The 13,994-nt window shown below is 40.4% G+C and overlaps 1 protein-coding gene across 1 annotated transcript in view; it reads left to right on the top strand.

Moving 5' to 3' along the window:
* The window catches only part of LOC122935232 (ephrin type-A receptor 3-like), a 63,074-nt gene extending 50,953 nt beyond the window's left edge, over positions 1-12,121 (top strand). Inside the window, exons 5-7 of the mRNA XM_044290994.1 lie at positions 5,058-5,251; positions 8,779-8,919; positions 10,623-12,121. Coding sequence (XP_044146929.1) covers positions 5,058-5,251; positions 8,779-8,919; positions 10,623-10,722 — 435 coding nt within the window. The 3' untranslated portion in view covers positions 10,723-12,121. The remainder of the gene's footprint in view (positions 1-5,057; positions 5,252-8,778; positions 8,920-10,622) is intronic.
* The last annotated feature ends 1,873 nt before the right edge of the window (positions 12,122-13,994 follow it).

Raw genomic sequence — 13,994 nt, 5'->3', positions numbered from 1 at the left:
TTGTTCCAATAACGCTTGTCCCTCTATATACCTGCAGTATCGCAGCAGAACCGCACACAACTGCCGCACAATACATAGAAAGTATATTATAACATTGTACACAGAAGGCAATCCATTAGAATACACAGTACATAAAGATAAAACGCAACCTTTAATAATGTTACTATGAGGGTCCATTCACACGTCCGTAAGTGCTTTGCGGATCCGAAAAACATGGACACCGGCAATGTGCATTCCGCAATTTGTGGACCGCACAACGATGGCACTATAATGGAAAATGCCTAATCTTGTCTGCAATTGCGGACAAGAATAGGACATGTTCTATTTTTTGGCGGAAACAGAAGCACAGATGCGGAAGTGCGGATTCGCAAATGCGGATGTTGATCCGCAGAAGCAGATGTGGATCCACAAATATGGACAGCACATTCCGGCTCCATTGAAAATGAATGGGTCTGCACCCGTTCTGCAAAATTGCCGGAACAGATGTGGACCCGTTTTGCGACGTGTGAATGGAAAAGATATCCCTCAAAATGAAAATATATCAAATTATTAAAGTTAACCAAAAAGCATAGATGTGGTAGGCAATAACAAGTGCTCGGCGGCACCAAATCAGAAACCATATGTCCTACCACAATCCGGGGGGTTCCAGCGCACATCCATGAATCGAGGAGGGAGAGCAAAAACCATCCATCCCTGGGCTAGAAGATGATGTGGTATTGAATGACAAGGTGGGCAAAGAACTGTCCCTGATATTGCCCTACAGGGGGGTGCTATTCTGGTCCTGATAGCCTAACCACAGACCACCTGCCCTGATAAGAGCAACCCCGTCCGGAACCTTACCCTATATAAAAATGGCCCTAGTAAGCCCCTAGCCCCTAGGCCGCTGACTTCCAGGTGATCACTATATAGATCTATGTGTTTTTGACTCAATATAAAAGTATATTATAAGTATATCACACCCCTCTGTGTATCACACCTATTGATAGCACACCTATACTAGTCCTTAAAAAGACTTTTGTGGCCCTATTAGCTAGCGTTTGGTGTCCCTAACAGCCTGTCCCTGCTCCACACAGCAACCTTTCCCTACACTGGCAAAACACTGAATGTAAAATGGCGGCCAGGTCAGGTTTATTTATATGGTAGGGGGTGTGCCCATGTGCTGAAACGTCTCAATTGGCTGTCCTGTACCACCTGATGGATGTGTCATGGGTCAAAGTTCTTCACAATGTAAAATAATATGGCGGGCGCAAATTTCTCCACATGTTCGGCGAATCGCAAACAAGCAAACTTCGCCGCGAAACGACCGCCGGGCGAACCACAATGCCATCTCTAAAGAGGATTACTCACGACTAAGAACTCGGGGCATACTGTAGCTGGAGAACCTCTTCTTCCATTTGGCCTCAGTAATATCTCCTGTAAATGCATGAACATACAGTGCTAAGGCTACAAAAAGACACATGTGAATCAAGTTCAAACTATTATTTCTAATAAGTGCCTTTATGATTTCACTATTGCACTGCTTCCTGGGCTACATTATTGAGGACGCTGGTTCAGTACAAAATAGAAGATGGAAAATAAAAAGAAAGACTGTGAGGTTAATGGACATTCAGTATGTTCTGTACTTACACACACACAATTCATAGTTCAATAGAAGCTTTACAGAGATGTTAGTCTTTATTCTTTTCTGTACATTGTTCTTAAAAAAAATGAATGCTCACCATTTTTAACCACCTCAGCTCCCCTAGCTTAAACCCCCTTAATGACCAGACCACTTTTTACACTTCTGCACTACACTACTTTCACGGTTTATTGCTCAGTTATAAAACTTACCACCCAAATGAATTTTACCTCCTTTTCTTCTCACTAATAGAGCTTTCATTTGGTGGTATTTCATTGCTGCTGACATTTTAACTTTTTTTGATATTAATCAAAATTGACTGAAATTTTTGCAAAATAAATGAAATTTTTCACTTTCTGTTGTAAAATTTTTCAAATAAAACTCAATTTCTATATAAATTTTTCTGTAAATTTATTGTTCTACATGTCTTTGATAAAACAAAAAATGCAATAAGTGTATATTTATTGGTTTGGGTAAAAGTTATAGCGTTTACAAACTATGGTGCAAAAAAATTAATTTACGCACTTTGACTTTCTGAGCACCTGTCATGTTTCCTGAGGTTCTACAATGCCCAGACAGTAGAAACACCCCACAAATGACCCCATTTCGGAAAGTAGACACCCTAAGGTATTTGGTGATGGGCATAGTGAGTTCATGGAAGCTTTTATTTTTTGTCATAAGTTAGCAGAAATTGAATTTTTTTTTTCTTACAAAGTCTCATATTCCATTAACTTGTGACAAAAAATAAAATTTTACATGAACTCGCCATGCCCCTCACAAAATACCTTGGGGTGTCTTCTTTCCAAAATGGGGTCACATGTGGGGTATTTATACTGCCCTGGCATTTTAGGGGCCCTAAAGCGTGAGAAGAAGTCTGGAATCCAAATGTCTAAAAATGCCCTCCTAAAAGGTACTCATTAGAATTTGGGCCCCTTTGCGCACCTAGGCTGCAAAAAAGTGTCACACATGTGGTATCGCCGTACTTAAGAGAAGTAGGGCAATGTGTTTTGGGGTGTATTTTTACATATACCCATACTGTGTGTGAGAAATATCTCTGTAAATGACAACTTTTTTTTTTTTTTTATACAAAGTTGGCAATTTACAGAGATATTTCTTTCACCCAGCATGGGTATATGCAAAAATACACCCCAAAACACATTTCCCTACTTCTCCTGAGTATGGCAATACCACATGTGTGACACTTTTTTGCAGCCAAGATGCGCAAAGGGACCCAAATTCCAATGAGTACCTTTTAGGATTTCACAGGGCATTTTTACGCATTTGGATTCCGTGAGTTCATGTAAGATTTTATTTTTTGTCACAAGTTAGTGGAATATGTAAGAAAAAACAAAAAAAAAAAAAAAAACGGAAATTTCCACTAACTTGTGCCAAAAAAAAAATCTTCTATGAACTCGCCATGCCCCTCAAAAGTGATCTTTATAGTGCCGCAGCGATTTTATGGTGTTTTTGCAATAATCAGAAAAAAAAATATCCTGTCACTGCGGTGGGGCGGACTGAACGCAAGTGTGCGCACAAGATCAGGCCTGATCAGGCAAACACTGCGTTTTTTGTAGAGCCTAAATTGCGGACAAAAAAAGGCATTTTCTATATAGTTCTGGCAATGTGCGGATCCGCAAAATGCGGAAAGCACATTGCCGGTGTCTGTGTTTTGTGGATCCGCGGATCCGCAAAAAACATACGGACGTTTGAATAGAGCCTTACAGGGGGGTGATCAATGACAGGGGGGTGATCAGGGAGTCTATATGGGGTGATCAGGGGTTAATAAGGGGTTAATAAGTGACAGGGGGGGTGTAGTGTAGTGTGGTGATTGGTGCTACTTACAGAGCTGCTTGTGTCCTCTGGTGGTCGATCCAAGCAAAAGGGACCACCAGAGGACCAGGTAGCAGGTATAATAGACGCTGTTAACAAAACAGCGTCTAATATACTTTTTTAGGGTTAAAAAAATCGCATCTACAGCCTGCCAGCGAATGATCGCCGCTGGCAGGCTGTAGTTCAACTCGTTTACCTCGCGATCCTGTGAACGCGCGCTCCTGTGAGCGCACGTTCACAGGAAATCTCACGTCTCACGAGATGACACGCCGACGTGTCAAGGAGGAATAACCCGGCCGCCCGCAGGACGCATCCCTGCGTTAGGCGGTCGGGAGGCGGTTAAAGAAAGAAAATACCAGTGAAAATTACTTACTCTTTCATTTAAAGGCCAATTAATACCATTCCTTATATTGCATAGATATCTTTATGATTATGAATTCACCAGTAGGGTCTTTACTGTGTCTGTATACAATTGATATATTGAACTCAATAATAAGACAGTATGCAGTAAGCACCCTCTAGTGGTGGCTTCAGGCAGACAGAATTTTATTTTTTTAAAGTTTTTTTTCATCTGAGACATTGGTGGCATATCACTAGGATATACCACCAATGTTAGATAGGTGCAGGTCCCACCTCTAATGCCGCACCCATCTTCAGAACAGGGCTCCCGAAAACGAAGTAGGGTGCACCGCGCATGGGTGGCATGCTCTTCATTCATTACTATGAGAGTAAAATAGCTAAGCATGCTTACTCAGCTATCCGAAGTTCCAAAGAAATTTATGGAGAGCACACCCTGCAAGCACAGCCACTGCTCCATACTCTTCTATGGGACTGGTTTGGTTTAGATAGCCCAGCCAATTCTTGGTTATTTTCAGCAGTCCCCTAGAAATGAATTCTCAGTACAGGGGTTCTGTACTGGAGGTAAGTGTGGTTCCCAGAGGTGGGACCTGCACCTATTCTACTGATATGCCACCAATGTCTCAGATTAGACAACCCCTTTACCTTCATGTCTATGCAGTGGAATTGGAGGTCTATAAAACAGTTTCAAACACTGTTAGGGTATATATTAGGAGATTAATCAGCACATTATATTGAGCTAAATATGACAGGGTATTAAAAGATGGACATGCGCTCCAAGGGAATAAAAAAAATTGTTTTTGATATTTCAGTCAGATGTCTCTTCCCAGACAACCAAGATAAGACTGAGCTGTAAACCTTCACATTGTATTAATATGTTTTTATGCTGGATATAATATATTTGCATGTAAAGAGGAGGGGCACTTTATTCTCCCCTTTGCTATATGGAGTATAATTTTAAAGTCTATTAATATTTGCTTACATTAATTTTCCTAAGATCAGTTCTTTGGATGTCCTATTTTTTATTATTTTCAATGAAATTCTAATGAGAATAAATAGCAGGAATATCTATTATCAGCAAGAAAGGGCAAATTCTCATTAGCACATACATTATTCACTTCAAAGGGTTACAGCTTTTAAGGACATAAAAGAGAGCAATCATGTCTATTGAAATAGTCTACACACTAAGATCAAGAGAAATGAATTGGATGGGTCAGCCATGATAATAATAAACCTGCATGTTTCTTCCTAGGTCATTAAAGCGATAGATGAAGGGTACCGCTTGCCTCCCCCCATGGACTGCCCTGTAGTGTTACATCAGCTCATGTTGGATTGCTGGCAGAAGTGTAGAAGTGACCGACCCAAGTTTGGTCAAATAGTTAATATTCTGGATAAATTCATACGCTCGCCGAGCACCTTGAATGAACTAGCCAACAGCTCTACATGGTAAGTATCAAGAAGTTATTTATTATTATTTTCCTATTGCTTATATAGCACCAGCCATTTTCAGAGCACTGTACAGAGGTTGTCATTTTATTTTACATAGTTACATAATTAATACGGTTGAAAAAAGACAGTCCATCAAGTTCAACCAAGGGATAGGTGGGGAAGTGAATCCCAGAAGGAAATGAAACTAAGATTTCTACAAGGAATTATGTCCTTTACTTTTAAGAATTCATCTAAACCCTTTAAAAAACTGTCCACTGTTCCTGCTGTGACCACGAAAGTCTATTCCACAGATTCACAGGTGTTACAGTAAAGAAGCTTTGACGCTTCTGGAGACCGAATTTTTTTTTTTCCAGTCGGAGGCAGTGCCTCCTTTTGAGGGCATTTTACATGGAACAGTTTTTCACGTATTTATTGTAAAGCCCATTTATATATTTGTATAGGTTAATCATGTCCCCCCTTAGACGTCTCTTCTGAAGACTAAATAAATGTAATTCTCTTAATCTTTCTTCATAACTAAGACCCTCATCATTTTAGTCGCTCTCCTCTGTACTTTTTCCAGCTGCACTGTGTCCTTTCTATGGACTGGTGCCCAGAACTGAACTGCATATTCCAGATGAGGCCGCACCAACGCTTTGTAAAGTGGTAATATCACATCCCTGCCCCGCGAGTCCATGCCTTGTTTAATGCATGACAATATCCTGGTGGCCTTAGAAGCAGCTAATTGACATTGTATGCTGTTATTTGATCTACCATCTACAAGGACACCTAAATCCTTCTCTATAAGTGACTCTCCCAGTGTTACATCACCTAGGACATATGGTACACAGAGATCATTACTACCAAGATGCATAACTTTACATTTGTCCACATTAAACCTCATTTGCCAAGTTGGTTCCCAATCACTCAGAGTGTTCAAGTCAGCTTGTAGTTTATGGACATCTTCCATAGACTGTACAGCACTACACACTTAGTGTCATCTGCAAAAATAGAGATAGTGCTATTAATCTCACCCTCAATATGATTAATAAATAAATTAAATAATAAAGGGCCCAGCACTGAACCTTGGGGTACACCACTTATAACCCGGGACCATTCTGAATAGGAATCATTGACCACAACTATCTGGACACGGTCCTTCAGCCAGTTTTCAATCAAATTACAAACTATACTTTCCAAGCCTATAAGACCTTATTTTACCTATTAAATGTCTATGAGGGACAGTATCAAAAGCCTTTGCAAAATCCAGAAACACTACATCCACAGCCGCCCCTCTGTCCAGGCTTCTACTCACCTCCTAATAAAAACAAATCAGGTTAGTCTGACAACTTCTGTCCTTGGTAAACCCATGTTGGTTATCACTTATAATATTATTTACAGTCACATACTCCTGTATATAGTCCCTTAAGAGTCCTTCAAACATTTTTCCCACAATAGAAGTTAAACTAACTGGTCTATAATTACCTGTAGATCCTTTTTTGAATATGGGCACCACGTTTGCCTTGAGCCAATCACCTGGCACTGTACCAGTGCCTAGAGAATCTTTAAAAATTATAAACAGGGGCACAGCAATGACTGAACTGAGCAATTTAAGCACTCTTGGGTGTAATCCATCTGGACCTGGAGCCTTGTTCACATTTACCTTATTTAGCTTATCTTGGACCATATTTATAATTAGTCAATTGAGTATATTACTGGATGTACTAACATCCCCAGCACCACAGATATCAGCTCCTTTCTCTTCTTTTATGTAAACAGAGCTAAAAAAAAAAAAAAAAAACATTTAGTAACTCTGCCTTTTCCTTATCTTCAGTGACTAACCCCCTTTACCATTATTTAGGGGACCTACATGCTCAGACCTTGGTTTTTTAGCATTTGTATATTTAAATAATTTTTGGGTATTTATTTTGCTCTCTTTTGCCACCTGCTGTTCGCTTTGTATTTTTGCTTATTTTATCTCCTTTTTACTGATTTTATTAAGCCCTTTGTAAACTTCAAACACTACAGCTGACCCCTCAGATTTGTATTTTTTAATTTTAGGGGTTTAATTTTAGCCGTTTATACTTGTTACCTAAAGGAATATATTTTTCAGTGCAATTACTCAATGTGGATTTGATCTCCCATTTTTCTCCTCAGTATTATTATGTGACAGTAGCTGCTCCCAGTCTATGCCCTGAAATGCTGCCCTCAACCCAGGGAAATTAGTCTTTTTCAAATTTAGTGTCTTTGCTCTGCCTGATAGAGTTTTCTTCTTATAGTTTAGGGGGAATATGATTATATTGTGGTCACTATTACCTAGTGTTTCTCAAACAGTAACATTACCAACAAGCTCTGCATCATTAGAAATTACCAGATCCAACAAAGCATCGCCCCTAGTGGGAGTTTCTACAAACTGGCCCATAAAGTGGTCCTGCAGCAAGTTGAGGAATCTTCTCCCCTTTGCGGTTGAGGCAAAACCATGACCAAAATGTCTGGGAAGTTAAAATCTCTTATTATGACCACTGTACCAGCCTGTGCATTCTGCTCTATTTGTGTTTTACAATCCAAATTCCCGATGTGGACCAATTGCATAGAAAGTAAACCACTCAGTATATTTTTGAAGCGTAGGAGGAAACTAAAGTACAGTACTCACATGAAACGTAGAGAACATCTACGTTAACTCCTTTCAGATATTGTCCTGGGCAGGATTTCAACCAAGTTATGTAAGGGAACAGTGCTAAACACTGACCCTCCGTACCACTTCTTGCACAATAATGACTCAATTAGTTTCTTTTGTATGTTCTGAAACTCTATAGTTTTAAGTGCACCGACTTAAAGGGAGTCTGTCAGCACATTTTACCAGGGGTGGACTGGCTATAGACCCTACAGGGAAATTTCCCGGTGAATTGATGCCCAGGGGGTTACTCAAGCCCTCCTAAGGCCACTGGGTATGTAATGATTTGATGCTCTCAACATTAATTAATGATGAAAGCATCATGCACTGATGCACCCAGTTGGGTACCACAGGTGCCCTCCTGAATTCAACTGGATCACCATTACACAGGGCTTCCTGCCCTTATGTTCACCCTCATAGGAAACAAGCCCCTAGACTTGAAGCCTAAGAGGCAGTGTACAAATGGCACAGGAACACAGGCATCTCAGGCCCGAGGCTTGAAGAGGCTTGCTTCCTGCAGTGCAAATGGTATGGCTGAACCCACCTACTTGTGTTGTTCCCACTTTCTGACAATTTGGATGGGCCATTTTTAGTTTTATTCCCAGGGCTACATTAAGTCTGCCTTTGCTTTACCATGCTAAACTGTTGAAGGCACCAGGTATGGGCTGTGAGGAGCAGACTAAGCATACATTTGGTGGAGCTTTTCTCATCAAGAACAATGTAGAGTTTTATGCCAGCCACAATTACATTATGAAGGTTGTTTTGTATGCTGATCCTTCTATGGTACCACTGCTGAATTTGTATTTTTCATTATTATCGTACATTATTAAATACCAATAAACTTAAATTCTATTTTTCCTTGTTTTATTTCCAGGCAAGACCCAAACATGCAGGAAGCATTTACAGTGACTAGTGTGGAAGAATGGCTAGAGGCTATCAAGATGACCCAGTATATAGAACACTTTACAATGGCCGGATACGTGACCCTAGATTCTGTCTTGTACCTTAGCAACAGGTAAAGATTGTTATACTGTATGTCATTACCAATAATGCGCCTGTGTCTTAAAGGACATCTGTCAGCAGATTTGTACCTATGACGCTGGCTGATCTGTTACATGTGAGCTTAGCAGCTGAAAGCATCTGTGTTGGTCCCATGTTCATATGTGCCCACATTGCTGAGAAAAATAATGTTTTAATATATGCAAATGAGCCTTTAGGAGCAATGGGGGCATTGCCAATACTCCTAGAGGCTCAACTCCCTCTCTACAACTGCTGCACCCTCTGTAGTTTGATTGACGGGCCAGTGTAAACGTAATCACACCTGTCTCTGTCTATTAAATTGGTGTGGACGTGGCAGTTGTAGAGAGAGGGCAATGCCCCCGTTGCTCCTAGAGGCTCATTTATATATATATTAAAACATTATTTTTTGCAGCAATGCGGGCACGTATAAACATGGGACCGACACAGATGTCTTCAGCTGCCAAGCGCATATGCAACAGGTCAGCCAGTTTCATAGGTAAAAATCTGCTGACAGATGCCCTTTAAAGAGCTTGTCCATTGGATACATTTTTAAAAATTAAAACAAACTCAGAATTATGTAAAATATTAAGTAAACTAGACTCACCCTACTGATCCACTGCAGCTCCCGCTGCGATGCTTCCCCAGACCTCACTGGTCTCTACTTCTTGGTCCCTCTTGATACACAGTCAATGACCTCTCAGACAATCACTGGCTGAGGTGGTCACCACACTGACCAATGATCGCTAAGGTTAACAGGACTTATTTATATTATTTTACACACTTCTGAACCTTTTTTTTTTATTGGCTGGACAACCCCTTTAATCAAGTCCTAGGGACCATGACACATGACACATATTCTAATGTCTAAATATCTACACATTATGTAACCCAGTTTTAAAAGATCGTGTCCATTTTAATTTTTTTTTATATTTGATCAATTCTGCATTTTGCCACTTAACATTATAGATAAATGTTCATTGCCGGCACCTCTTGTGCCCTGTATCATCTCGCTACCCATTACCTTTTTATCTTCGCTGCACAATACATACTCAGTTGAGTCATATTATTATGACCACCAGCTAATATCCAGAGTAACTGGTGTGTGCAGCATGGACAGCAGCTAGATGGGCAGGGAGTGACTCAGTAAGGTCCTGGTTGTCACAGGTATCTGGAGCCATGCGGACTGCAGTTCATTCCACAGCTGCTGGAGGCTGCGTGGAGGAGAATTTATAGAGTGAACGCGATGTTTGAGGTCCTCCCAGAGATGCTCAATTGGATTCAAGCCTGGAGAATTAGGGGTCCAAGGTAGTACTTGGAAATCTTGGTCATGCTCTTCCAAACATCGTTGGACTTTTCTAGCTGTGAGACATGTTGCATTGTCTGGCTGGAAGATGCCATCTTTCCCAGGAAAGGCATTCAGTATGTATGGGCAAGGATGGATTCATACTGAAATCAGTTGAGACTGTCTTCCACATACTGTAGATGAGTGGTCCAGAGAAAGCCACAGAAATGACAGGCTGTCTGCACACATATCTCTTCTTTCTATCGCACATCCTACAGACCCACCAAGCCAGCTCACCACACATGACTACACACTGCCGATTTCGAAAGTAAGAAGTGGTCATAAAAATGTGACTCCACTGTTTATGTAGGCATTATTAACATTGATAATGTATTTTCATGTGTTTTGTTTTTCAGTGAACTCACCAAAATGGGCGTCACGTTAGCAGGCCATCAGAAAAAAATCCTATCCAGCATACAGAACCTCCAGGCATTAGGAACGCATGTGCAAATCTAACGGCACCCTGGTGTTTAACACGTCCTGTAAAGGGATGTACTGTGCACTACCGGAAGCAGTATAATCCAAGCTGTGGATGTCACCGTTGACCTTCCAATAATACAACTACTGCAGGAAATGATACTCAATTCTCAAGGTATATATATGGGAACAACGTCCGGATTTTGGCCTACGGTGCCTTTGGATAGGTATTTTGGATGGAGAAAATATCTATGAAAACTACAAGCAACATAACACAGTGTCAAAACTTTAGGCCGAGTGATTGTTGATGGTTCAATATAGTGGAAATTGTCTGTGTTAAAGGCAGTGGTTTCAAGTAACAATATTTTCTATGTTATGGAAAATGTTATTGGACTGATTAGGATAGGGTCTCGATTTTTTCCCACAAGGGTGATGGCGAATAGATCCAATCTACGTGAATACTATGATGCTCCTTACAGATATTCCTGAGGGTATATCCCGCCTAGGTCATAATTCTTCAGCAGGCAGATGACACAACTAAACCTCTTCATCCTCTGAACATCCTGTCCATTCAACCTAATAGAAATTGTAGCCAATAATTTAACCTCTCTCTGCCAGAATGCTTTAGAATTGCATCTATCTTGGCGTCTTCCTCAATGAACAGTGCATAGATTCTGGTTTGTAGCCATCACGTCTGCTCTGTCACACCGCATTGTCAAGAAACCCAATAAAATCTATGTAGCATTTGTATTGCATTGATAGTCCTGTCTTTTACTACTAGAAAGGAACCAAGGAACATGAAAAGAGGTCTTCTCATTCAATGCATTTGCGTACAGTTGTGTTTGTCAAGTTCAAGGATATCTCAGCTCTTCGCAAAGCCTTTGTGATTGATTGTCTAAGTTTCAGTGCTTCCATTTTCTACCCACGTCCATAGATGCGGAATTCCACAAATTTCAAACCCGGCTCGTGTCATAGAAAGGTTGCATTTTTTATTTATTTTTTTGCCTTTGTGGCAAAGTTTTATTTTTCATAAACAAAAAAGTGTCAGGGTTTGTGCATTCAGAAAAATAATAACGTATTGTGTGACGAGCTGCAGCGACATTGTTTTGTTTGTGACTCCGTCCTGTCCATGGAAATGAAATTCGGATTTGTACATATATGTAGAGGAAGTCTGTAAAGCTAATACATTGTAGCACAGCTCTCCTTTGTTGTACACAATGTTGTGTTCATTTTGTGTGCCATAAGTAAGCGTTATGCCCTCGATGACCTCCATGGAAGCATCGATTGCAGGATACAACCTTTCCACCTAAATGCAGTAGATCGGAATCTGTCCCAAGCTCCCCCCACACCAACTGAAGAACTGTTAGCATCAAACCCAGAGCCAAAAAGTTCACCTAGTACCGAAAGAAAAAAACTTGTACAATACACACGTGTACCAATGTGGGATGTTTTATATATAAGTCTCTATATATTGTACATATGTATATATCTCTCTTTTGAATGTTAATAAAAGAACAATAATCAAAAGAACCATATACTGGAGGCCAAGATGGACTAGTTATTTACGTGACGACGATATGCACTGATAATATAAGTTGTCTTTGCTTGTTTTGTATGATTACTGTGAAAAAATGAAAATCAGAGATCATATAGTACAGGATCATCTCTTTCTAACAAAGCTAGAACCAGCCCTGTACCTCACATGGATCCACAAATCTCTCCATTTATTGCTCCAAATATTCTGCTAGATTTATATCAACCTTGCAGCTCAGAGTGTGTGTCCTTTCTGCTGCAGATTTCTCCCTGTCACAGTTTAGGAAGCAGTTGAAGGGTGTAACTGAGCATGTGCAACCACCTCAGTGAGGTGGACAGAGATATAAGGAAAAAAAAAACAGCAGGTGGCGCTCTACAGATAAATTATTTATTATTTAGTAAAACATTTGTTATACTTTATATAAATTTATATAGAATTTTTTAATGACATGCAAGTAGAAAAGTATTCAGATCCAGGGGCTGGTTTGAAAATGGCAAAAATATTTTTCATGTGAAAACCCTTTTAAGGTGTCCTTACACTTTAGCCAACAGCTTTTCCTCCTGACTCCTCCATGTGTTTTTGTTTGGGAAAGAGGAATATGCTGCTGTCAAATCCTCTAGCAGCAGCTTATCGAAGGATTGGGCACCCCCATACACATTACAAAGTTGGCTGGTTCCACCAAAAACTGCCTATGGCTGCTGCAAATCATATATCTTAATGCTGTTAACAATGGCTCAGGCAAGATGATAGCTCCTGCAGTTTTGAATACAAAAATTGGAAGAAAAAAAACATAGGGGGACATTTGCCATTTTGCAGCAACATCTGTAATTTTTCCCTGCTCACGCCACTTTTCCAAAGTGCAGAGAATTGGGGTTGTAGCGTGGGTGGGGAAGCAGGCGGGCCAGTTGGCCCCGCTTATTTATCATTTACCACTTCAGTTTTTGGCATTGGAAAATGATTAAATCTACGCCAGCAAGAGAGCTGGTGTAGATTATGGCCTGCTAGAGGAAACGCCAAACTTATGTAAATGCCTGCACCTCTACATAACTTTGGTGCTTCCTCCATCAGCGGAGAGGGACTTAAGACCTGTGTGGAAAATGTCAGTCTTAATTAATGCCCCCCATAGGTGATACATTTTCTTTAAAGCCATTTCACATGAGCCAAGGATTGGGGCAACCAAGTTTGTATGAAGGCTCTTTTCTGATAATTGTCCTGTGTAAAGGTGTCGCTGATCCCCCGAGGAACAAGATTGCATCCTTAATGCACATAAAATGATCATTTGCAGGCAGCACATTGCCCTGTGACAACAGGGATCTGCTAGCAGAACACAGTCAATCTGAACGGAGACGAATGACCTCAGTAGCAATACAGAGGGGATGATTGCTACAGATAAATGCAGCTCTCCCCTCCTCTCAACGATCAGGCAATGATCGGGGATCTATCTATATAATCTATCTATATATCTATCTAATCTATATTATATCTATCTATTATCTATCTATCTATTTCATATCTATCTATCTATCTATCTCATATCTATCTGTTATATATCTATCTATCTATTATCTATCTATCTAATCTACCGTATTTTGCGCCCTATAAGACGCACCGGCCCATAAGATGCACCTAGATTTTTAAGGAGGAAAATAAGAAAAAAAATATTTTGAACCAAAAGGTGTGCTTTTGGTGGGTTTTGAACTAATGGTGGTCTGTGGATGACACTATTATGGGGGATCTGTGGATGATACTTATGGAGGGGATCTGTGGATGACACTGT

This window comes from Bufo gargarizans, chromosome 4 (genome assembly GCF_014858855.1).
Source record: "Bufo gargarizans isolate SCDJY-AF-19 chromosome 4, ASM1485885v1, whole genome shotgun sequence".
Lineage (NCBI taxonomy): Eukaryota > Metazoa > Chordata > Amphibia > Anura > Bufonidae > Bufo > Bufo gargarizans.
The sequence above is the reverse complement of the archived record's forward strand: the minus strand, read 5'-3'. Positions and strand labels throughout refer to the sequence as shown.